The sequence below is a fragment of the Ruditapes philippinarum genome, unplaced genomic scaffold (genome assembly GCF_026571515.1).
Source record: "Ruditapes philippinarum isolate M1 unplaced genomic scaffold, ASM2657151v2 ctg1668_1_1_1_1, whole genome shotgun sequence".
NCBI lineage: Eukaryota > Metazoa > Mollusca > Bivalvia > Venerida > Veneridae > Ruditapes > Ruditapes philippinarum.
Window position 1 is genome coordinate 154,222 of NW_026860465.1, and position 27,498 is coordinate 181,719.

General features: G+C 31.9%; 1 protein-coding gene across 1 annotated transcript; it reads right to left on the reverse strand.

Moving 5' to 3' along the window:
- Window positions 1-1,602: 1,602 nt before the first annotated feature.
- On the reverse strand, window positions 1,603-27,296 carry LOC132760177 (max dimerization protein 1-like). The gene is made up of 6 exons (XM_060752091.1): window positions 27,136-27,296; window positions 26,912-27,002; window positions 25,841-25,870; window positions 25,390-25,504; window positions 16,025-16,205; window positions 1,603-3,131 (listed from the first exon to the last, which is right to left on the reverse strand). Exons 1-6 carry the CDS (start codon window positions 27,191-27,193, stop codon window positions 2,992-2,994), a joined length of 615 nt encoding a protein of 204 aa, XP_060608074.1. The 5' UTR covers window positions 27,194-27,296; the 3' UTR covers window positions 1,603-2,991.
- Between the last annotated feature and the right edge of the window lie 202 nt (window positions 27,297-27,498).

Genomic DNA, 27,498 nt, shown 5'->3' on the forward strand with positions numbered 1-27,498 from the left:
AAATATCCACCATGTTTGCATGGCGAGATAAATTATTACTGGTACTCAAATATCTCAAATACTTATTATGGCTAACTCCAATATACCAAAGATTGACCATAATACATTGACCAATAATAAATACCAGTAATATAAAAAAACCTGCCTGAAAAACTAATCACAAAACAAAAATCTTCCCCCTAATCGCTATGGCAACATTTCTGGCAATATTATATAATCACAGTGTTCTAAATATAGATTCAGGTAAATTAAGTACTGAATGGAATATCATAACTAATCTTAACTCTTACAAAAATCTTCCTTTCCAACTGGTCAACACTGACCAGACCTATTTTTCATGCAAGAGTATTCCACATTAATAATGTGTATAATAACTATAAACATTGTATTATTACAGAAAGCAGAAAACTGGCCAATTTCCTTCTTTGTTTTTTTTGTTTTTTCAATATAATCCTTATCATTATGTACACATTTTTTCACATAGGCTACATTAAAAAAGAACTGTACAATAATTATTAACAAAATCTATATATTAAAAGAATTATGTACGTATTATAGGACACAAGTAAAAATTTACAACAAAAGTTTAAAAATATAAGAGGCCTTTACAAATAATGGCTCAACAAGAGCATTCTTCAATAAAAAGTCTCATCAATTTTTTAATTAAATTGATCCGATTTTAAAAACATTTGAAGCACAAGTCTATTGAAAGACTCAAAATTCTAAGAGACAAAGTGACATGGTAGAATTTCGGTTTAAAATGACAAAAAAAAAAAAATTTACAATTGTAAAAAAATAAATAACATAGGTTCAATTTGTGTTTAGTACAAAAAAAAATAACGGTGGAAGTAGAAACATCACTAGTAATATTTATTCTAATAAAAAAAATTTGTTGATAACATCATTGTCCAAGGCTATGTTTTTTGTTTTTAAATTTCTATTGAAATAAATGTTTTTGAATTAGAAATGTAAGTAAGTAACCCCCCCCCCCCCCCCCACCCATTTTATCTTACAAAAATATCATATCACCCTAATTTTCTGCCCTTATTCATCTTTTAGTTTCTTTTCCCCAAAGACCTTGACCTTTTATTAGAATAAATATTGTAATCTATTAAGTAAAGAAAACTCATTTACTGGCTTTTAAGGTAAAATCACATTTTAATCTCATTATTTTGTTTAGTCTCATCAAAAATATCCCAAAAGATGAAATCTTTATATCTGAGTAAACCATTAATATTTGAAATATCTTGTTTTTATACCTTTTGACGAATAATTATTAAATTTAATTTTTCTCATTAAATGGTAGTCCTTTAGTATTCAAGAGTGTTTGCATTTCATTTATTTACATCCAAATTTTCCCATAGATCACTCGATCAGCACAAAGGGCCAAAAAGGGGGGAAATATTTCACAACTACAGTTGTGGAGAACAAATTTCTCAAGCTTCAAGCCAAAAAAAAAACCTTAAGAGCACAAATGATGTTAAAAGCACAAGTAAGTTCATAAATAAACAAATACATATTGAATTCTTAAAACAAGAGCAAAAATTCTTGGTTAAAACTGTGTAATATAATTTGACGCCTCTTGAAAAAAAGAAAACAACAACAAAATAGCTTATTGCAAAGGAAGGGAAGTGTTGCTAAAAAAACAGAAATTTTAAAGCATTAATTCAATCATTCATGCTCCATATATATATTTATAATATATTTGAGCCACATCACGACAAAACAAGATAATGGGTTTGCAACCTGCACGGATAAAGACCAGCCTGCGCATCAGCACAGTCTGATCAGGATCCACGCTGTTGGCTTACAAACCCTATTATAAGTAGAGAAACTGATAGCGAACAGCATGGATCCTGATCACACTGCGCGGATGTACATCCTGGGATGTATCCATGCTGGTCGCAAACACATTATGTTGGTTTTGTCATGACGCGGCTCACTCTATATAGCCGCAATTTCATGAGACAGTGTGTATAATTATTTTACTTCTATATATAGTATTTTTTACCTTCCATTCTTCCTTGAGAGTTAAGTTTGCTGCCTTGAAGATTTCAAATGACATAATTAAGGATTATGAAAAACTACAGATCCAATATTTTCCCAATTACACTTCCTTTAATAACTGCTTAACAATCATTTTAGGATTAATCCTATGGCTACTATCAAGTGGAAAAAAAATCTCCTACAAAAATGACAAATTTTGTGAAAATCGGCACAGGAAAAGAAAAATCTAGTAAAACATTACATTCCAAGACAAAAATTAAAATCCTAAGTATATTAAAATAAAGTCCTGTTTAATTTATTCTTTATCCTTTCTTCTCCATTTTGTCTTTTAATAAACTTTCTCTGATTGAAGCCTGTTGCTTTGCTTATATATATATCCAAAATTGAAGCACAGTAACGACCTTGACTGCAGCCATGACAACGACCTTGACCTGTCACCATCTGTTTGATTTTAGTCTTTGGAAAGCAGGAAATAATACTTGCAATCTCACTCACACATTACACAGTGCATGTTTTCCCAGTCAATTTCTATATATAGACATATTTCATGAGGTTTCTATGCATTTTTTAAAAACAAGAAAAAAAATTCACTCAAAACTATGTCAGTAACCATATAATAATGTATACACATGAAATTTTTTTTTTTCAAAGGTTAATAATTACTCAATAATAATAATAATCAAAATATTTTTTTTTTTAGTTTTTTTTCTCTTTTAAAAGAAATTAAACTGTCTGTCACTTTATCCACACAATAGTCATACAAAAATCATAATAATAATTTTTTCAGTTTTTTTTTTTTATGTTTTTTGTCTTAAAGAAACAAATGTATCGACACAATATTTGCGTATATTCGAGGGGCAATAACGCTCCAAACCAGATCTTCATCACCAGAAAAAAATAACAAGTTCACAATTAACAACATTTATTCGACTCGAATAAACCTCACCGGGTGTGAATGTACCTCCCCCGGATTATCACTGCGTTTCAAAGGGACTCCGAGTATGAACTATTTAACCTAATTCTCTTCGCTGAGATCATAAAGCCGTCGGAAGATCCACTCTCAACGCTGCTATGGTCGTCGGTGTCACTTGTCCCGCTGCCATAGCCGATAATGTCTATCTCATCTGAAAATATACAAATACAATGATTAGAGTAATCTTAAATTGAAAAGGTACGAAACAACAAAAATTTGCAATGTGTATTATTGGCCACAAGTCCTTACTGAGAAAACCAACCCAACTGGCTAACGAGGACTTCCCACCAGAATGGCTTGTCTAAAACATGCATTCCATTCAATTTAAAACAATTATGCATGACCGGCTTTTTAAAGAAAAATTTCTTTTTTAGGGTCAATTGTTTAAGACCAAAATACTAAAATTTGACCAGTCATCAGTTTATATTATCCCACTTGCTGGTCTGACCCTTCATATTGATGCAATCGGCCCATCATTACACAAATTTTCAATAAGATTAATTGTGCAAGAGTTCAAAGCATTGCCGCAACTGTACATATTACATTGTGTAAATTGTAAGCTTAATTGTTGGACCACCGCAACTGTACATACATTGTGTAAATTGTAAGCTTAATTGTTGGACCATTATTTAACAGTTGGTTGAAACTGAATTTAAATGCCTACTAAAACACGACTTATTTAACCTACATAACAAAAGGTTTAAAGACAAATGTCATTGGGAAATTGACTACTTCGCAAACCATTTAAGCTTTACAACAAGTCAGGCCTGAAGTGGTCAAAGCAGATTTAAAACTCTTAAACCTTGTTTATATATATCAAACTATAATTGAAAGTTGTTTCAATCTAAAGTGATTCAACTTGTGCTTAATCCTGTAATCTGATTTATAAGAGATTAAGTATTACCTTTAAAGCTGTTTATTGTGATTGTATCATGAAATGTAAATACTCGTTATTTAGGTTATGCAAATTTGCATGTTACTATGTCAGAATTGTATTTTAAGCAAGATTAGTATTTTACACTACAAGGTCAACCACAATGTTTACAAATTTTAAACAAATCCCAGCTGGCAATTAAAATAAAACTGACTGAAATCTACAGCACACTTCTCTCTGGCTGTATCTAGTTATCTCCAGGTTTTTTTTTATCTATTTAATGGTTCAAAACACCTGAAAAACATTTCTTGGCATTAACTGACTTTTTCATAGCTTTTTTTCAGGGCAATAAATTGAAGGCAATGCCTTAAGATAATCTAAGCAAGTTTTTTATAGCTCATCAGGTTGAATCTTTAGGAGTTTTTTTCCCCTGTTTATTGTTGTTGTTTTTTTATGAATGTGGAGAAAAGAAAAAACAATGAAAGTGAGCAAATTAATTATACAGCCGCATTTCTGCAATGAGGCATTGAGCTACTTCTTACCAAGCCGTTTTGGGTTAATAATAACTAGACTTTGTGAAAATTTAAAGATGGTGACCTGGTCAGACTGCAGGGATGTGCAGATTGGCCTAACTCTATACTGATGGCTAAGGCTAAGCCCCTTTTTGTGGTTCAAGCACTAGGTAAACCTAGGGTTAAGTAGTCGAGCATTCTAAAATCTCAAGCTTTAAACAACCTTGGATTTAAACAACCTTGGATTTTACTTTTCCTTGTTCCCAGGACTGTCAACTTATTTCAATCTAACAGATTATTGTGATAGCAACAAATGTACAGTGTGCTGTAGATAAACCAAAATAGAAATTTAGTGGTACAGTCTTTAAGGGCTAAAAAATAACTCTTGACATAAGTGAAGTCTGTCACATGAAGTTTAGTTTGCAAACTGTACTCCAGTTTTACAAAATGAGTAAGTCCTAGGATACCAAAACTGATACAGTACTTAAAGTAGGATATTTCAAACCAAAGTGTATTGCACTCGGATTGCACATAAATAAATACTCTCATGTCATTTATAAGTAATTTAAGAGGTATAAATAACCATCATGTTTATAATAGCATTTTTATGATAATTTATTCATTTATTCTGGGTCATTTCAGCAATTGCAGTTTAAATCATGTCTTACATATTTAAAGGCACCAGAGAAATTCAAGAGGAAATAAATTTAAAATTAATGTCATTTTGAATATTATTTACTTTTTCATAGGATTTTATGATTTTAACTACTTGAAATATGTAATATTATTATACAATAAAAAAAAAGTTGCTTGCTTTTTTAAATAAAATTTTCATTTTAAGATCTTAAATTTGGAAAGACCATGTTGCATTTTTTATATATATTTAGTATGGGTATAATCATAATAGCTCTATAGGTGTTTGAAAATTACAGCAATTTTTGCATTTCAAAATGCTAATTTTAAAATCACTGATTTTAAATAAACACCTGCAACCTATACACTCAATATCATTGTTATGCTTCATATTTTTCTGTTCCTTTCTAATCATACCTTACAAATAATAACAATAGGAAATTGGAACATTTTCTTTTTTCATTTTGTGTGTGCACAACACCATAATTATTCATTATGTATACAAAAAAAAAATCTGTTACCGATGGCCATATAATTTTGACGTTATTATTTGAGCCGCATCATGACAAAACCAACATAATGGGTTTGCGACCAGCATGGATCCAGACCAGCCTGCGCATCCGCGCAGTCTGATCAGGATCCATGCTGTTTGCTATCAGTTTCTCTACTTGTTATAGGGTCTGTAAGCGAACAGCATGGATCCTGATCAGACTGCACGGATGCAGTAAGAGTCTGGATCCATGCTGGTCGCAAACAGACTAGGTTGGTTTTGTCGTGACGCAGCTCATTTATCTAATAGTTACATACATCCAACTGGCAGATCTACAATATAAGCAACTCTTAACAATTACCTTATCGGGGGAAATTACATACTTAATGTTCAAGTTAAACAATGGTTAAAGGCCGTTAAACAAGATAAACATCTCATTGTTTCGCCCGCATTGATCACATTTGAATATTCAAATGAAATCCTTATAATTGAGCCGCGTCATGACAAAACCAACATGATGGGTTTGCAACCAGCATGGATCCAGACCAGCCTGCGCATCCGTGCAGTCGGATCAGGATCCATGCTGTTCCATTTCGAAACGTACAATATGTTGAGAAACAGATAGCAAACAGCATGGGTCCTGATCAGACTGCGCGGAAATGCAGGCTGATCTGGATCCATGCTGGTAGCAAACCCATTATGTTGGTTTTGTCATGACGCGGCTCATATATAGCTGGGGACGTTCCACAAGTTAACCAACCATGTGAAGCTTTTTATAGAAAATGTGTTATCATATATATACATGTATTTCAGTTTTAACTTAGAAGGGCGGTGTGCCAGGGGTGGGGCATAGACAGTTACATGTTACAAAACTCCCTACATGTATGCCAGGCTGATTGAACTCCTTTTAAAACGAAGTAAAGCTAAAATTGTAATCCAGTTATACCATGCACTACATACTGTATTAGCAGCAGAGGGAGAACTTTTGCAACAGGAAGTAAAAGTTTGGCTCATTTCTCATTTCACACAAATGATGCCCCAATTAAGGCATAAATGGAACTTCATTTCAATTCAACACTATGATCTCAAAATAATTACTATTTTACACATTAATTTCTTTGCATCTCATAACATTTTCCTTTTTTTTTAATTTGTTTAAAGTCCTAAAAATAGGTTAGACGAAAAAACCCAACTTTAAAAGGCTTAGTTGGTGTGAAGTTGGAATGAAATTGGTATCTGACAATCAACAAACACAACTACCACATTACATTGTGATTATATAACTTAACATAAAACATGTAATTACTGATCAAATTAACTATAAAAATATCTGGTTGTCAAAGTCAAATTAACCCCCATAAATTGTTACTTTCTCAAACATATATAGACATTTGCCTGTGGCACAGAAAATGTGCACTTTTAGCAGGCATTTCATTTTATCTCAATTAGATATACCACAATTGCCTACTTCGAAGGCTCATAAATTTGATTTCAATGACCCTGGACGGCCTTAGGATCAGCAATTCTAACTAACAACCTTGCCAGCATAGCATATTTACTTGTTAGTAATTGTACATGTGGAATGAATTTGATATGTATGCAGTCAATGCCAAAGGTTATTAGATTTACTTGTAAACATGTATAATTATTATGCTCGTGATTCCCCTAATTCCGTTCCGACCCTTGCTGAAGTACAGAGCAAAATGTAAATTTGTAAACTACAAGCTTTTCATAAGCCTTTCAAAACCACCTTTAAATACTCCTGTCTTGAATGAATGCCAGCATTGTATGCGAGAAAAAAACACATTAACTAGGTCAAATTTTACATACAAAGAAATTTGGACTAGCTACTACAAGCAGAACAAAAACACAGTTTTTTCGTAGATTTTTTTTTTGTATCCAGTTATACAAAATACGAAACACCTTATTAAATTGAGGTTCAACTGTTTCTTTGCAAATTCCTGCCTGCTCTCAACAAAAATTGGCTATTTGAAAAAAATACCCTAAATGATATTATCAGACAATGTGAGTATATCGTAATGTTAATATATGCAAAAGTAAACATTTAAATTTTAGTCTTAAAAATTACAATGCATTTAATTAACATAAGTGTGCAAGTAAAATAAAAATTTATTTGGAAATTTAAGCACATAATTAATATATATGCACAACTTAATAAACACTGTTTAGATATATAAATGATTTACTATGTCCACTAGTTGCCCTTATCAGACCATCTGGAAATTTTACCCCTAGGTACTGGTCAAAAGACTGATTATGCAGTTAAAATCTTCAGCCTTATGCAACCCATTTCTCTAATCTACTATGGAATGCTATTTGTTTAGATAATATTTTCATTCAGCAAGAGCATAATTTTCAGTAAACAAGTTTGTTTACTACAAACATAGCAAGACCTAATTTTTGACCAATCAGAGAAGGGCTTGTGGTTAGTAGTGGTCACACGGCTAATTTATGAATATCTCAGAGAGAAAATAGAGCTACCAGCACACTGAAAATAATCAGCCTAATGTATTTTATGATAAAACCCCTATTAGGAGGGATTTAGTACAAGTTGAGATTCTATGAGAGGTAATAAAAAATATGATAAAATATTGCCTCTTCTTTTGTCATCTTTCATTACATTAATAAACTGGTCTAAATGTGTGCCAACTTCAGACAAACCGAGAGAAACATAAATCTGCTAATAGTGTATCACTTATATTCAGTGTTTGGTCCATTAAGAAAATGGCCTTTCAAAGGAGGATATTATAATGTTAACATCCCCTACTGACCAAACAGATCAATAAGGTTACCATGGATTGATTGCAGATAGGACAATATTTGATCATTGGCCATCAAGAGGACTTGAAACACTATTACCACAATTCATACTATATGGGGCAAAGCATTGATTTTTGCTATTCATACAGGACCACTATCTCTGTTTATTATTAAAGCGGAGCTTTCACTGGGTATAGATCTGTCTTTAGAATATCAATTTTTGATAACTTGCATTATCTTTTGAGGGTTATTAATGTAAACTGTTCACTTTCCAGACCATTAAAATTGATAGGATTTATTCTGGTACGGAAAACAAAGAGCCGCGGGTAAGGACTATTCATGATTGGATACATTTGTCTTCTATCTGAAGTATGAAACATGGTTAAATCGTAATAATCAATTGTAGCGGGGGAATTAAGAACGCTTGCTTGGAGTTTGCTTGCTTGGAGTTTGCGGAGCATTTCTTTCCTATAAATTGACTTCATGTTTCCCCGCAAAAAATTTCCTGCTCGTAAGTGGTATAAAAGTATTCAACAACAATATTTACAGTAAACAGCAGAACTGGAACTAGGTCAAGGTCCACATCAAGCCTTGTGATTTTGGGCCAATGGCATTTTTTATGTTTTAGCCAACTTTAAAAGTGAAAATCTACCACTGGTCAAATTCAATCATGCGCTCCAACAAAATTCAATCACAATCTAAGATTCTTTCATCCCAGTTGCCAGTTCAATAATCATCATAGCTTTCTATAACTTTTTCTTCATTTTTTTTTCTCAATATGTTTTACGATTTCATCAGTTCATGATTTGCAATGAGAAGAAGAAGAATCTTTTGAGATAAAGCACTTGTTAACCTGCCCAGACCAAAGTTTGCTTATTTCATCAGTGATAAACCTGTCAGAATACAGACAATATAATTCAAAATTCAATTACCTAGAAAGTAAAAATATGCTGGCTGTAATCAGCAAAATTTGATAATAAGCCCAAAACGATCAATATTAATATATGTCATCCTCAAGTACAAATGAATTCTGATCTCAGCTCTATATTTAATGATAAACTAAGCTGTGAAATTCTTTATCAGTTACCTGACACTATCATGTCAACATGAGATATGGGCGGAAAAAAAAATGAAATCAGCATTATATTTACATTGTGACAAAGCTGTGACTTATTATTATCTACAATTGGTACAATGGACAACACTTTTACAGTATGAATACAATAAAAAAATTCATCTAAGGAAGGTGCACAAAATAAATTCATACCAAATATAGTGGTGATGGAAAAAAGACGACAAGAGGATGGGGAATGGGGAGGGGGTCAGAGAAATAAGGCAAAGTAACAGTTAATCCAGACCTGCATTTAACATTTTTGTTGTTTTTTAACTTTCGAGACTCGAGTCTCCAGACATTTCGGACTATTACATATTTCATATTTCATATACCCTTTTTGTATGATTTCGATTTCTGATACAACTTTTGACTTGATCTAGCCTTTAAATATAATCAAATATCCTACATAACTGTACAGGTATAACCAGACAGCTGTCCCTCCAGGGTTTCATATTACATCTAGTACATGGTCTATATCAATTACTGACCACTTGTCTCATCATTCGTAATTGACAGATGACCTCATCATACCCACAGGTCAAGGGTCATCAGCCAACTAAAACATGCCAACTATGCAAAAGTTAATCTGAAACCTATCAGCTTGTTTTGCCTGGTCTACCTGGGGAGTCCCATCACCGTTACCATGATATAAAATGGTCCCACTTTCCTTATTAACATTTTCAGGTTCAATGTCTACTATACAGTTAATGAAGACTTATCTGACTAAGGTCTGGAAAAACTGAAGAAGACTCTAAAATACTTTCATGTTCATATCTGTTAATAGCACTAAAAGTTGAGTATTTTATTATTGATTAACTTTTTTTATTACTTTCCACTGTCGCCGAAGAACTATTTTCAAGGCTTTATCAAAAACTATTGCTACACCCCTGTGGCGGGGGTCCAGTTAACATTTCTTTCGAGTTAGTACGGTAAGTTGAAAGACAGGTTTTGCTACATTTTAATTAGATATCAGTACACGTCTTATATACATACAGCTGCTAAGAAATCCCCCCCCCCCCCGGAACTTGTTCTAGGCAATAATATAAGGAAAGTTTATTGGCACGTGAATTGTCAATTAGTACGAAATTTTCTTTAACTTTCTTCATTATCACAACCGAGAGAGACACACACACACAATACGATCAATATTGGTTTCCACTGGAATGGTTCTTTGCTGACTTTTTTACCCCATGGGGAATACAAACCAATTTTAAATTTTTAAATCGTCTTGTACATCAGAACTTTCAGACTTGCACATATACATACATCGTCCTTTGGAAAACACCACCATTGAATGTGATGCATGCTTTCAACAAAGGTATGAATCAATGTCGTTTTTGTTGTTTTTTTTGTTTTTTTCTAAAATGAACCTAAAGATTTGAAAATAAAACGAAACGAAAAGTTGTATTGACGCATTGACCTTTTGCTGACAAGCAAACACGCCCTATAAATGATGAAAGTTCAAAATTAAGTAAGGACTGTTTTTAAGATATTTGAGTAATTACTCAAACCTTATCAAAAACACCTGTCACAAGTTGGTTTTTCAGAAACGGTTTTCCAAAGTCTTTAAAAAATAACACGTATATCAACCACAGATATAGCAACCTTGAAACCTGATGTCAGATGACATATCATCAAAAAATAGAACGCTTGGTTTTCCCTAGGTCATATGAACTTAATCAATACCATATCATATTTTGTACCAAAAAAAGATAAATCTGTCAAAACTCCTTTTTTTCGTGGGTTTAGGCAAATGGGAAACTTGCATACAATATACACACACAGCAAAAAAAATTGGTACACCCTGGGCAAAATGAACTAAAAACAGATTAATTTGTTTGATGTGTACTCCGATTTCTATATGTCAGGTGTATGTAGCCTTGTAATAAATTTAGATAAACACTGGGAATCCATTAACCTGGATTATAGTCTGTCTTGAACCTGTGCCAACATATTTATAGTCTGTTTCAACATAACTGATTGATAAACGTATCGCAAATTTTGATAAAAACTTCAAAGATGGAACTCTATTCCCTTCAAAAGTAAAAGAAGTGGTTCATTATTCTAGAATGGCTGCAAACAAAGAGGCATTATTATAAATGTACAAGGTTTGAATGTTAAATTATTGGTATTTTCTTATGCAGGGCACCAGTCTTTAAAACATGTCAGTTTTTGATATTTTCCCCCAACCCCAACCCCACTCAGGATTCTGTACTGGCAGAGTACAGAAAACATTACCCATGTTCCTTATATATAACTTCTTTTGTCCAGTTGTCTTCATACAAACATAATGTTTATGGTAACTTCAGAAATTTTTACAAATTTGATACAATTTTAGAGAATATGCCATAGCCAAGATAATGTGTAGCACTCGGGACTAAATTGCCCATTACCATAATGAAGGTCTCGTAAACAATGCCCGAAGTGATCTAAGTAAGCATTTACTGCAACATAATTGCTAAGTCCAGTTTCATGTATTTATATCAGCTTTTCTACAACTAAAGTGCCCTGACATTGCAGTCATATTCATGCTGTTTACAATGAAAAAGTACCAGTAAGTATTTTACAACAAAACTGCCCCTTCTTGCTAGCCAATCATTATTCTTGCAGGAGTTACATAAAATTATACACATATTGACTTAATGATCTATAAATCATTCTTAAGGATCATTATCATAACAGATATCTTCATAATGAGCAACTAATGATGTATTTATATGCAAATCTGCCTAATCACTGATAGCTAACCAAATCTTGTCTAACAATCTATCAAGATACTTTATATATTGTAACAGAATGTGGCCAAGAAGTATAGAAATACTGTCTATATGTTTAATGTACAAAGGCTGTGGGGGCTTTTGTGTATATTTACCTTCATAAACAACATTTTAGCACAGGTTTGCTAAAATCTTTAGAAAAACCCCGATATAATCTTTTATTTATCCGATAACAATCAAACTATACATACCATCAAATTTATGCTGACAAAGCACGGTTATTAAAACTCTTTGTATTTTCTTACACCCTAGTGATACTTTATATTTGTATATATTTATAAGTAAAAAAAACTGCACAGTAGGCATTATTTTAGAGTATAATTTATATATATTTGAACCAAATATAAGAAGAATATAAAATTTGTAAATCATTTTTTTTTTTCACAGAGAATGGTTTGGGTGTTTTATTTCTTTAAACTCTGTATATAGCAAATAGATTTCATGCAATTTTATCCCCCATTACACTACTGGCACAGAAAAATCAAAAGCATACCACAGATTTTTTTTTCCTACATAATGCAAATTATTTACATGGTATACAAATAAAACAACTTTGTATTTTTCTTCAAAACGTTTGAAGTATCTTTGATTTTTTTAACAAATGATATTTTGGCCTGTATTTATATATTTTACCATTTTCCAAATATAAATGCAAGTGAGATCTTGTTGTGGAAGGGGGGGGGTACTTATGAATACAAATCAATGAATACAAATCAAAAGCCACAGAAGCATTTATTTTCCAAGTCTAAAAATAACATTCTATATGAGAACTTATGTGAGATCAAAGGTCATGGTTAAGAAACTCATTTACAGGGCTTGTTCCATTGACTTATGCTGGCAATTTCACAGAATTTTCATCCGCTATGCCGCAAAGTGGCTGTGACGTAAAACAAAATAGATTCTCCAGAGTTTCTGTGCTTACATAATAAACAGGAGCTTATGTTTTCCTGCCAAATTATAAACAAGAAAAAAACAACCCCAGCTTCATGGCACCCGTCCTTTTTTCTCTCCACTTAAGATATTATCTGTTAAAACTACACTGCAAACCTACCTGGTAGCAGCCAAACGTTTGAAGACAAAAATTTTGCAGAAAAAGAAATAACTTGCTGTAACTTGATTTTAAAGCAGTTGCAAATTTCCCACAACATTTGCCTCTTGGTTTTTTGATGCTGAATGAAATGTTATTTTGGGGGTGGCGTTTTTCTTGAAAACCATTAATCTATTTGTATTTTTAATATTAGATTTTATTCAGTAATATTGATATATTCTTTTAAGTTACAATTAATATACTTAATTCTAGAAACATGTTAAAAATAAGCAAGTATTGGTTCAATATTGCACGTCCAAAGTTTACCAGAGTTGACTTTTTTTGCAAGGAATGTTACCAGTGGAAAAAGGAAGTTTAACTCAGTTACTGGCATAATATTTTATCAACAGATGGGCTACAGGCACTAACTCAGTTACTGGCATAATATTTTATCAACAGATGGGCTACAGGCACTGACACATGTATATATATATATATATCCTACCAGATGTTAATAACCCTATAGGTATATATTAAGGTATTATTATCATACACTTTAAAATCTTTCCAGATGGGTTGATACACTTATAGTATTAAGATAACTATCAGATTATATATGCAAAAACTGTTATTTTTAAATAAAACAAGATCCTAAGGTACACAGATTTGCATTTATTTGCTTTTTTTGCTTAATAAGATACAAATAAACCACATGGAAATCTAAATGTGTGTTGAATAATATTATCTAGACTTACACTAGTGTTACATGACACTTATGAGACATGCATGTATAGCTGTTTTGTTTTTTTATAGGAAAGAACAACACTTTTATGTCAGATCTTATTCAATATTAATGGGGAAATCTTCAAAAGAAAAAGGAAAATAGGCACAGAGAGCAACGAACTACCCTATAAAATAGACAATAGTCCTAAGATCATCAACAAAACAAGGAAATTAATATCGGCTTTTTTTTTATCAATAAATTGATAAAATAATGTGCCAGTGTACAGCCCAGAAACAGAATTGGAACTAGCTATATTTATACCACAGCTGACAGCCTCCAATAGTCAGGCAAAATGCCAGTGAATCTCTCATACATAAATAGCTGATCTGAGCAGAAAAATATTCCATCAGTGCAGTGGTTGCTATTCTTACAATGTAAGCAAATACTAACTACAACTCATTTCAATCGGCCCTCGTTTGGAATAAAATGCTACATTCTACATTACTGGTTCATTTAGGTTAAATTTTGTACTATTTTATATATATATATGAAAGTTTAAAAACAGAATGAAAGTTGTGTTAAAAAAAATTCTCAAGAAATCACTTGTTGTTAACATAAACATTTTTTTCTTAAGTATTCCGTGAATCTCCAAGAAACTGAATCAATGTACCTCACATTGTCTTTAAATGCCACGTTTTTTTTAAAGAAACACTCCTTGCATTTCATAATTAAAAGATTTTTTTATGAGCTTGCACTAAATGAAAACAGTGTATTTTGTTTTGTTTTTTTTTCTCAGGCTTCTGAATATTTAACAAATTTGTTTTCATGACTTCATCCAATTATTCTAGCAGATTTCAGATCAGTTTTCAGTTGACAACGGTAAAATATGAACATTTTACAGTAATTTAATACATTTTTTTTCAGTAATCTATTTTTTTTTTGGTGTTACGATAAATAAATCAATCCTGGGAGCAATTTCCTAGGATTTCAGCGGACAAATATGTCACTGTCATGGAACCAATCAGCAATTTACTCTGATAATCACACGAAGCACAGGCTATTTCAATACATAATTATCTTTAGTGGCCATTACAGACTTAGCGCCTTGAATAGGAAACACTTCATTACATAGACCTAAGATGTCATAGATCCATCTTAAGCTTGCCAGTAAAAACAACACTCAACTGAATGAAGACTTACAAGATATAAAAGTAGACTTTGCCTTAAAAAAAGGAATTTTCTTGGCTTTACAAAACGTAAAGGAATTTGCTTGGCCTTAAAAAATATTTCTTCTGGCTGAGCCAATCTTCTAATTTCAAAAAGAACAAAAATTAGGAAGTTACATTTAATGTCATTTGCTAAAGTAAAGATAATGGCAAATTTCTAGTATAACAAATGATGGAAGGAAGTAGCGCCCTTGTATTTGGAAACATCATTCTTTAGAACTTAACTTTATCTGATTGTATTCAAATAACACTTTTACAGTCTCTTCATTTTTAAGCTGACTTACAAAAAGTAGGACTGTACCTGATGAATCCTGTTAATATTAATATTTAATCACATGCTATACTCTAACCATGTCTAAGAATGTGAGATTTTAATGGTAATAATCCTAGTAATTTGAGACTAAAAAGACACCAAGAGATGCAATTAGAAAAAAAAATTCAAACCAAAACCAACCTGAGATCAACATTATTTTCTTCATTATTTTCTTGCGTATTCAGCATTTTAGAAAAGTGCAAATAAAAATTTTAGAAACGAAAGTTTTGTTCAATCTGTAGAAAATACATGTAGTGCACAATTTGAGATTGTCAATTTAAATTAAAATGTCTTATACTTTTAAAATATGTTTGAATCTTACAAAAAAAGTTTTAACACTTGAAGGTTAGAAACAAATGAAGACCAACTGAGCACAAACCAGATCAGTTATCGCATTTTTTTTCAGCAAAATGATTTATCCATGGAGGAAAACATAATTTTTAAGATATAAAAATGATCGCAGAAAAGGACTTGAAACTTCTCTACAGTAGCAAATGAAATAATAGCTGGAATGATGACAGGTCAGCATGGGGCGGCCAGAATGGGGCCGGGAAAGAGGAGTTTGAATCTTACCAGTCTCTGAGTTGGAGGAGGTAGTTGAATTAGTTGATGTACTACATTCGCTAATACTTCTTTCTTGCCGCACCCTATATTGCCCATCCATAAGCTGGTCTAACCGCCTTTGCAAAAATCTCTGTTCCCTTCGAAGTTGTTCCCGTTGCGTCAATGTTTTTCTTTCTTTATCTTCTAAAGTCTATAAAATTAAGAAAAATTCTTGATTCACTGGCTTATAAAACACAATTATAAAAATTATTTTAAATACCAGAGTCATAACTAAGTATAAATTTTACTACATTTTTTTTTACGTTTATAAAAGATCGAGAAAACCAGATTTGAATTGTTACAATTTCAACTGATGGGCATGTTATAGTATGATAAAAGAATTACTTTTCTTCAACTTACAAATCTCAAATTGAATTTTAACAAAATCTTATGACCCTGGAGTCCATAGATCATACAGTATTTGCTTTAATGTTAGCTTAGTCAAGGATCTGACTAAACACCAACATTGATGTCTTTCTACATACAGTCACTTGCCACATCAATTGCATCTGACCACAACATCAAGTTTTTTGCACCAATATCAAGTTTTATACACTCATACATTCAAAGGCTTTTGGGGTCAGGGGGTGTCTCCAATAAAATTTAACCTTACTATTATTTTCAAGAACCAATTAATACTCGACACCGTCCTGTACATTGAATTTAAACTAAATAGCCAACAAGGTTTAATTTAAAGTTACAACAAAGAATATGACATTCGTGTTCATTACAAGTGAAATATGAAAATGTATACTCAGCAAGTATCATTTTATAAGTGGTTTCAGACAAAAATACTTAATTATAAATAATAATATTCACTTAAAACCCTTTGATGTCCATTAAGTGGTGTATCTTTCAACTTTTGATTGAAAATTGTAACACTACTATGTTTCAAGTTTAAGTTTGTCATTAATGTCCCTTTAGCAAAGCAAAGTCAGTAACAATTTACATAAGCTGACCATATACATGAGAGTAACAACTTATAGTGCATTTATTTCCTTCATTTGAAGCAAATACTGGATTTTTTTTATAATAAAATAGCTGATTGTTTTGGGGACAATTTATCTATTGTACATTATAATAGTAAATTAAATCACAGGACTTAGGACAATATGAATCTGTCAGCAATTTAGGCCGTCAGACATCCGGAATCTTACGGGCAGGTGGCATTATTTGTTGTGTACTAGACTGTATTCAATGTAAAAAATAACCTTACTTCATAACAGGAAACAGGTTTTTAACAACAAAAACTGATGGAAATTTTGATCGATAAAAAATTTGCGGTTAATGAACACAAATTTGACATTGGCAACAATAGGCCAGATAGCCCCTAACAGTCCCTTTCCCACCATTCCTCACTTTATTATTTCCCTTCTTGCTCTCAAACTGCTCTTCAACCCACAATTCAATAATATAAAATCATAAAAAATGAACTAAAAACCCCTAATCTCTTAGCTCTAAGCTTTCAAAAGTAATGACTGTTGACACAGGCAAAGTAATGATTAAAAAACCATGTCAGTGTATTGATTCCTTGCCTGACACAATAGGAAAATCAATGGCCATCTTCCTAACATTAATTAAATACTCCTGGCTAAATTACCAGGTTTTGATGTGGGGAAACAAAATCCATTCATAGTACTGACATGCAATAAAATTTTCCCTAGATATTTTTTTTTTTTGGTCTCTCTATAACTAGACTTGACAAATTTAGCAATATATCAAGTGACACCAGATGTGTGGAGAAATTATATACCTATGTGCCAATATCAATATGCTTGAAAATTTATGAGATCTAAAACAATATGGATATCATTATGGTAACATTATATGAGCAGCTTTAAACTCGTTAATTTTCCAAAGAATGGGAAACCATTTACATTGAAAAAAAACAACAATGAATCACAAATTATCTGCAAATGGTTATTCAACACCACCTATCATTTTCCTTTCAGTCATATTAAGTCTTTATGTAAAATAGCACCAATTTATAGCGTAATAATACCAATATAATCTGTCATACATGTATCAAAAGCCAGTAACCTAATGCTTATAAATGTTTCTATTACTTTTAAAGTAACCAGTTCTTACTTGCACTTTATCTGAATGAGTTAAAAATTATATTAAAAGAGAAATAGGTTCCCTTCCCCACCCAGTTGATTATGTAAAAAGCTTTTACTTGAGCCCCTCTCCCCCCCCCCCCCCCATATAAATTTGACAAAATCTTCCTCTCTCAATACAACAAGAGAATAAAGAAAATATGATTTTAGAAAGGTAACATTAAATGGCAGGCCTCAAATTTTCTGAAAATTAGGACTCTGAAAAGAGGTTCATGTGTAACAGCGGGCCTGCCCAGCATTTTACTGATTGCCCAGTCAGTCATCAATTAGTATCCTCATCATCAGAAATTCATGTACTCTTGAAAACAAGGAAGAAACATATATGAAATATCATCACGAATTAGAAATACGTGGCAAGGAAATGATTGAAGGATATGAATGAAATACAGATCATTCTATCTATAGTAGTAAAGTACCTTCCAATCATAACCCATGCAATGATTCATCATGTATTTCCTTATTCCATTCAACCAAATCTTTCAATACATGTATAACTAATTGATAATTTTAAACTTTTAAACCTTATTTAAGTCAAGACTCATCACCCTTCTTCGTCTCCTGTAGCTGAATATTGTGTGAAGTACATCATGTACATTAGTTTTCAGGGGCATAACAGCCAGACTGGGCATTAAAAACAACTCGACAGAGTCCCATTTACTGCAGCTCTACTCACCAAGTATCTACTGTGGCATAGATCTGGACTCAATCCAATAAACTAGGTTTAAAAAGGAAAACAAATATTTGCAAAAATTAAGTAGCAATAGCAGGGACTATGATTATACTTGTAAATTGTATGATTTATATAAGGAAACTTAAGGATATTAAGCTTACTTAGCATTGTTCATTTGAATAATGTATACTTAAAATCTTATTTCCCTGTTCAGTTTTCAGAAAATTTGAGGCAATGACAGTGAATCATAATCAACAGGATAAAGATAATAATTATTACGTTTTTTACAATAAAACTTTTACAAAGAATGTGTTGTTATCATCACAAGTGCACTTGGTATTGGTGTGTAGGTGCAAGTTTTGGAAAGGGGGTGGGACATAAAAGACAAAGAAATATAAATTTGGAAAGGGGGCGGGACATGAAAGACATAGAAATATGCAAAGGATTCATTGAAAGAATCAGACAAAAGGCTAGACGTTGAGTCTATTTTAATAATTTTGCCTTTCAAATCAGTTTAATTTTCATTACATTGTTCCAATTAATCAAAACCAATAACCAAGATCATGTCTGAATTATTAAAAGGCAGTTACTAGTAAAACTTTTAATGAATTACCATGTCATATTATCATTTGCATATTCTGGTGATAAAAATTCACATGGACCACCAAACCAGGAAAATGTGATGTGACTCCGTTAATTGGTAATCAATGTCTCGTTTTATTAGGCCGTCAATTAACTCATCAAAAGGCAAACCTTAGCTGTTGTGACAACAAAATACATTGCCTGTTGTGCAAGCCTGATCAATGAAAGTTACGAGGCTACTATTTATCAACCTTTACCCCTGCCTCCCTACCCCCATCCCACCCTCCTCTCTTTCTATTGCTAGCAAGTCACAGACTCCAAAGCATATTAATATCTAAATCAAATAATAAATGATAATCACACAAGAGCTGAGTAATAGAAAGAGAACCGAAACACGAGGTTATCTGATTTGTACGAGGGGGCGTAGCCCCCCAGTATTAATCAGATTACCGAGTGTTTTGGTGTTCTTTCTCTTTTGTATCATAGTCAAACATAAAATCACGTTCCCTGTTGTCATAATATGAAACCCTGACAAAAATGAACCAATGAATGAACATCTGAATATGATATTTCTGTAACTTTCCCTTTCTCTGCCGTCACAATATGTAAAACCCAGCAAAAATGAGCCAATCAATGGGCATGCTCTGAAGTGCGGGTAACTAATACCCGCACTCCAGTTAACACACGGTGCATGTATATGTATACGATTTAACCCTGACACATTTTCAACAGAAAGGTCTCCAAACTATGATACAAGTAGCCAGTTAACTCATAATTTCTTGGCACTGAGCCACATGAAAAGATTTTTTTTCTTCACTTTTCATGGATTTAAGACTGTCAACTTTTCATAAAACATTTTTTTTTATATTTTCAATCACGAGTATACCGGAAATGTATGATCATGCCCTTCAAGAGTATAATCCTGCATTGTCAACATTCTTTCAGACATGCATTCTTCTCTAAGCGTTGTGCAGATCAGCTGATAATAGAATGTGCATGTTTACAAAATAGAGTATTAACATTAAAGTGGTTTGTTGATTATTTTCAGACATGCAATTTACAACATCTAACATGGTTAAAATGACTATCATCAATAACCATCTCAGGGAAAATATTGATTAATGAATTATGAATAATAATATTTCATTTATAAATCAATATTCACCAAGGATTTTGCACAGAACTGCCATCAAGCGTTTCCAATAAAATCATTTTAATAATGGAATTTTGAAATTACCGGATTCCTTAGGATCAACAAGTGTGAAGCAATTGGTTACGATTGCAATACCGGCACGTATTTGTGACATGGTCAGAAGTGCCATCTGTGGTAAGTTACTAAATGCAACACAAACCCACACTACCAAAGATTGACTTAAAGATTATTGACTTAAAGTCACAGAAACTGTTAAAGAATAAATTACCTACAGAAAGACCTTACCGTGAACATACAATGATACAACATGTAATATGGCATCCAGTAGGCCAACATATATGCAAGTTAACCTTGAAAAACACTCAAAAACAATCATTTGTATTGCCATTTTGTTTCACATGATTGTTAGGTAACTAGACATGCAATTATATATATATACATGTTACGTTCACATAAAAGGTATGTTTTGTTCAATAAAATACCAATAACTAATCATCGAGATCACTTGAGGCATATTCACTGCTTGAAAAATAAAAAAAAAAACATCCCGGATGATGATGTGAATCTATTTGTCTGTAAAACTACTTAACAAAACTAATTAAATTAAAAAAGGCTTTAATTAATACATATAATTTCCTAACTCACTGATCCGCCAGCATTCTTGGGTGATTTTATTTTTCCTGCACAAAATCTGACTCAGTATTCTAATTTCTCAAATGGGTGTAGCAAAACATGTTCCTACAATTTATAACTGTGGGTTTATTTAAAAGTTTCATAAACATTTAGAAACTTTTGCCTGGTTATTTAATAGTGAATGACATTAATGACATCTTAAAACTAAAGCTTTGGGTTTCATATTGTATTTAAATGTCATGTTGTTCAAAATAAATATTTCATTATAAGCTTTCCATACTTAACAAATCATGGTTCAACATAATAATCTAAAGGTCATGTATAACTGAACTTCTACCTCTGACAAACATGTACATTAAAACTTTTACTATGGTTAATCATGTATAAACTAAAACTAATACTAAAACTAAATGCTGAGTCATCAGAAAAACTTCACGTCATGAGACTACCGTGTAAGATACCTTGATATGGGTGTCATATCGGTAAATCACCTGCAAGATTAGCTGATACTTAAAACAATAGCATGTAATATACCCATGACAGATAAAAGTGAAAACTATGCAATGTGAACACATTGACTATAAAAGGTCTTTTGACTCTTGGCCAACCAATCAGTGGCTTACATGTCATATCTTTCAACTAACAATAGGTAAATAACTCTACATACATGACTTTTCATGCATGATTAATTTTCCTTCTATTATTGTCCAAAAATCGGCAATTTAAACACAGTTACAATGGGGCGGTAATTGGACAATACTTTTAAGTGACGGTGAAGTTACTCAGCAGGAACAAAAATCAAAAGAAACTGAAAATTTCCTTTTCAGTCATGTCACAGGGGCATAGCTAATTTATGTCATTTCACACCAGGGCAATTGTTGACAAAGTTCTGTTCAATGCCCTTTCTCTCTGCACGATTGATGGTAACTACGCACGTAAATGAGCCCTTTACTTACGATATATACTTATTGAAACTCACGATACAATCTAGTTTTCAATAATTTCAGTACAAATGAACAAGTTGAAACTTCATAATAAGTAGCAAAAAGCAATTTTCTCACGCTAACTTATAATTTAGAGAGACTGACATTGAATACAGTTCTAGGTCAGTCAACATCATTAAAAACATGATTTTTTTTTTTGCAACCCTTAAAAACCAAGTCTTCTAAATGTTTTCAATTTGAGCTAAATTGCTCTTATCTTTCATTTACAAATATGTGATAAAAACTATAAACTAGCAAATAGAGCTGTGATATTTCATTAAAATTCATGCCCATTCTGAAAGAATCTTAGCCATAAAACGTGAACATGTTAATTATTCTCCTAGGCTTTAAAAGAATTAAAGCGAAAGAAACATATCATGTGAAAAAAAAGCATGTTAATTTAATGACCGTAACATGTTTTACTATAAATATAAAGGATTAACATTTAAAAATGAACAATTTTAAAACTGGTCAACTGGCAGTTGTCCAAATGACTCTTAATGTCAAGACCTCAGGTCCTCATAAAGTTAAATGGGGTTAAGGACTGGTAGGCAGGTGATTGGTTAAATCTAGGTAAAGGAAAGCCCTGTGCATATCATTTCCTTTGTCACAATGTTTTTTATAAAGACTGATGTGCATAATTTCAGGTACCTAGAGACAAAGGTTACAAATCTATCGACCATTTCATATGCTACCTAGCTAAGATTTTTTTAAAAATTTATACACAATTTCGATCATAACCCATCAAGATAGAGAGACCTTAAACCAAACTACAGTCTAAGCCATGGAGAGACAATGCCCCTTTTTCTGCAGTCTGCAGAGAGCACAATAAATAAATCTGTTGTGCATCAAGATAAGACCAGCACTTACACTACAGCAAACTTTACATGTGTTATTATAACAGTTATTGATAGATTTTCAGATTTTTACAAAATCCAAGCAAACACTCGAAAGCTCAGTATGTTCTCATGATTAGGAAAAGCCTTATCAACTTCACAATCCTCTCCTCTAGTCCAAAATAAATCCAGGTTTTCATGTGGTTTCTGCAGAAACCTTTCAATATTCTAGAGCATTTTGATAAGGAAAGAGATAGTGTGTTTAACTGGGATTCCATTTTATTTATTCTTTGCTTTAACACAAGTTTCAGAGTCATGTAACTGATAACCAGCTCAAGTTGCAAAGATTTTTATGTTTGATTTATGTAGTGTTCGATTCAGTTTTTCTCCTCTTGTAATATATATAAAGTACACTTTTGTTTTAAATTATGCAAATATCAAGTACCTGTTGGCAAAGTAAACTCAATTATAAAGACTCATAACATATGTGTTATTATCTTCATTTTATAAATATTAATTTATTTATGAAAAACCTTAAATATGTCTTTTTGAATGTATCACATTCACTCCTTTAAAAATTCTAACAGTTAAGAACTATTTATTATATGTTCTATTAACTTGGTCCTTTTGTGTCAATCTTGAACTTTAAAGTAATACAAAGTAAAAATTACAACATCTTCCTGTGTTTTTCTTTTTTCCCTTTTTTTCTCATTTTTTCTTTCGAATTAAACAATTTTGATTAAATTCTACAAATCATTGAATAAAACACCTTAGAAAATGCTATTAGACAAATTTTAGAAGTGGCTGCCTTTAGAACTACATTATACATTTTCATCAACCCCTACCCAAAAACATCAATTATCATGAAAAGCTTTCCGAGATATTTTATATTAGTTAAATGACTAACAATTTTCATCAAGTGGTCAATTGTGTTGCATATTCCCTGAGAATCCAATAAATTCCTATCTGGACTAGCCCCTATTTTTACTTTAATAACTTAAAAGTACAGTGTATATATATAAATGCAATATTCTTAATATCTTAGTCAATCACTACTTAAAATAACAGGAACAGAAGCTGATATCATTTCAAAGCATTGGTGCAGTTTTAAGTACTATATAAGTACTAACCTCAAGTATTTGTACATTTATTTGTAGAAACTTTAAACACACTGCTCTAACCACAAAATGTATGATGAAATAGTAACTAGAATTGGAAATCGTTCGATTAAAATACTGACGTGTTGTCAGTCCACCTACTGTTAAACACCAAGCACTCCTGAGAAGAATTAGCTAAGTTTCTAAAATAAATTAAAAATGGAAACCCAAGCAGAATACATGTATATTTCACAAAATGTGACAATCACCTTTAAGTAGTACTGCATAGAATTAAACAATACTGAACTCGCATCAAATTACTTTTTTTTTTCATACTACTTATCAACACTGTGGTATGCACTTAACAAAAAATCAATTGCTTTCAAATTTAATTATCTAAAAAAAAATTGGATTGAGTAAGTAATTTCCAAATTTAAGACATCATACACTTAATATACAATACCATAAATCATAATCATTAAAAATTAAAATGTGGCAATCAAGTTATTTTAAATTTCCTGAATTAACTTGGTTTTATGGGCACAACAAATGTCAAACCTGATATAGTAAAATCTTGCCAAGTGTGTTCTATAATTAGACTTTATATTATTAAACATTATCATTAGAGCATAATGCCCAACATGTGACTTGACAATGACAGTTAGAAAATATGCACTGGATTCCTGTAGTGGTAAAATCTCTTCAATTGATGAATATTTATAACTGGATAAACCACAGGTAGTAATGAGAACTCAACAGTTCCAAGTCAACTTATCCATGGTTTAACACTCCTTAATAATAATATTTCTCAGAAGAACTCAAATTCAGCAGCCACACAATAATGATATTTGGAAATAGTCACGATAGTCTTGAAAAAAGTTATACATAAATTATGTTTCTCCAAGACTTTGAGATGATTTACATGGGAAAGTTTATTTTATTCTCTTTTATATATTACGCCAATTCAACTTTTATGGTTAGAACTGCCATGAATTTACCATACCATACTCAGTGTTCTTTTTTGGCATGTTGTTACCGTATAAAACATAGTATTGTATACATGTATATCGAGGGTTGGCCACAAAACTGTTATAAGTCCCTCTTTATTTCATATATAAGTTACTGCAGTTTTGTGGCCAACCCTTGACATTTACTCATAATCAGTATAAAAAAACAGGGAACAGATGCGACTGATTTCTTGGTCACAATATATTTCTTTTTTTATTTCCAAAACAAAAAAAGGCTTACAGTGTTCACAACTCACCTTTATAAAACTTTTAGCTTTCATAAGAAGACCTAAAGTTGTATGTCTAGATGAGTCTGGTCCCAATGGCACTATGTCTTTTAATTTTTCTAAGCAGTATCTTAAATTTGCTCGTCTGAAAGTATATTGAAGACTCAGTTTGTTTAATTTTTTTTCATTTTTTTTTTGTTAAAATTAAAATTTAAACAGAAGGAAAAGGCAATAAACATTGAATAAATTAGCTGGCAAATAAATTAAATCTTTTAAAATTTACCAAGATTCTAAATTTAACATCATGACACAACCGAAACCTAGGTTTGTAAAGATAAATTACTTGTCCTACATGACGAATACACAAATCACGCCCACCTGTCAAATCCGCATGGAGGCCAAGGTTACTACACATAAGTGAAGTTTAAAAACTTTATGAAAATCTCGACCAATTTATAACAAAATACAAAAATGTACAAACCTATTTTTTTCTAATTCGTTGTGTGTTGACCTGAAATTTTAAACAAATTGTTGTTCATCATCATAAATTAAACGTAATCTAAACGCAGATGTGCTACACTGAATCTAATGTACTGTCATAATATACATGTACATTCAATTAAAACTGGAATTTTTGTTCCATTATTCAATAAATTATGACCTTAAAAATATTTAAATTCAAGAAAAACATCTTAACATTGAACAATTTTCACACAAATACAAAATAAATCTAATGAGGTCAACTTAGCAAATTGTAAACAAGAATCGATTGGCCGCCATTTGCAATCCGCCATTTTCTACGGCATGAAAGTCATGCCGTTTAACGCGTGCAAAATTGCACATACTACATTGTTGCAATTTCAAGCGTTAATCGCATCATCCTTTTGATTGTTTGGTGGCTATTCTTTAATAGGCCGGCAGCATGCAATGTCCCCAAAAAGGGACCATCTGCCAGTTGATTGCCCGCCCGCGCGAAAATATTAAACAATGAAATTCGGGTGCTTGACAACGGGCCGATTTTTTTCTGTAACTGCATGACTTTAATAAATGGGAACGATATAATCCAAAAAACTTCTTGAAAATTAATTGAATTGATAAAAATATTAATAAATAAGTTTATAGGTCGTATTATTCAGCTAAATTTTCATGTTGTCTAAACTTGAAAAGTTCGTCTGCTTACAGCATAAACGAAGGCCTCAGATACAGACATTGTCAAAATAAAAAAGTAACACAAATGAAATCAATGCATTCAATGTTTCAATTATATTTTAAAATGAAAATATAAATATGAAAACGTTTATATCACCAAATCGCTGAATTTGCATTATTTTGACAATGTACACTAGCCAGCCAATATGGCCGCCGTGCACAAAGAGATATCCAGATTTATTTTTTGGATCACTTAAATCCAACAATTTCCACATAAAATCCAGTAATTTTTTCGATCCCTTAGAACATAAATTATTCAAAAACTTCAGATGTTTGCGTATTTAACAAAGCTTCATGTAATAAAATGTATCCACAAAATGAACAACCGTGACTTCCTTTATACCTATTTCCCTGAGATTTCTTAGATTTTGACCTCTTCTTTGCACTATAATCGTCTGGCATAGGTAGTGTGGAAGCATATCCATGTTCAGCTTCTGAAATTTTAAAAGAAATTCACATATAATCCAAAAATCAGCAAGAATATCCCTAAGCCACGTAGGCAAATAATTTCCAAAATTTAGCCTTAGGAACGCTCACATTAATTCCTCAAAATAATCCATTTCTCACCTCTTTCTCTTCTATCCAAGTACTCAGCTGCTTGTATGAGTTGTTGGATACTAAACATGATTAAAAATAAATGAGATCGCGCAGACAAATAATATTTTAAAGAAATTCAAAGCAACTGTTACATTCGAGTGTCGATTTTGTTTTGACAGAAGATTTGTTTCGCATAGGAAGTCCGTTTGTTTACCTTGATAGAAGCGACCTTGTGATATTACGATGAATTTCATTGGCCGCCCGCCTGAAAGGCTTTCACGCCATTGGTCGATTGGATAAACTTGAAGTATTTTATGCATCTGACACAAAATTACATTCGGAATCTAACAAATGTCACATGAGTCTTAAGACTCCGCCCTTTTCTGCAATTTG

Excerpts from the sequence above, each read along its gene's own strand:
- LOC132760177 (XM_060752091.1), bottom strand. The coding sequence starts at position 27,193 with ATGTTTAGTATCCAACAACTCATACAAGCAGCTGAGTACTTGGATAGA. Across the intron at positions 27,003-27,135 it reads CTTGGATAGAAGAGAAAGAG|AAGCTGAACATGGATATGCT; the intron begins GTGAGAAATGGA and ends TTAAAATTTCAG. Across the intron at positions 25,505-25,840 it reads AACGAATTAGAAAAAAATAG|ACGAGCAAATTTAAGATACT; the intron begins GTTTGTACATTT and ends ATATACTTTCAG.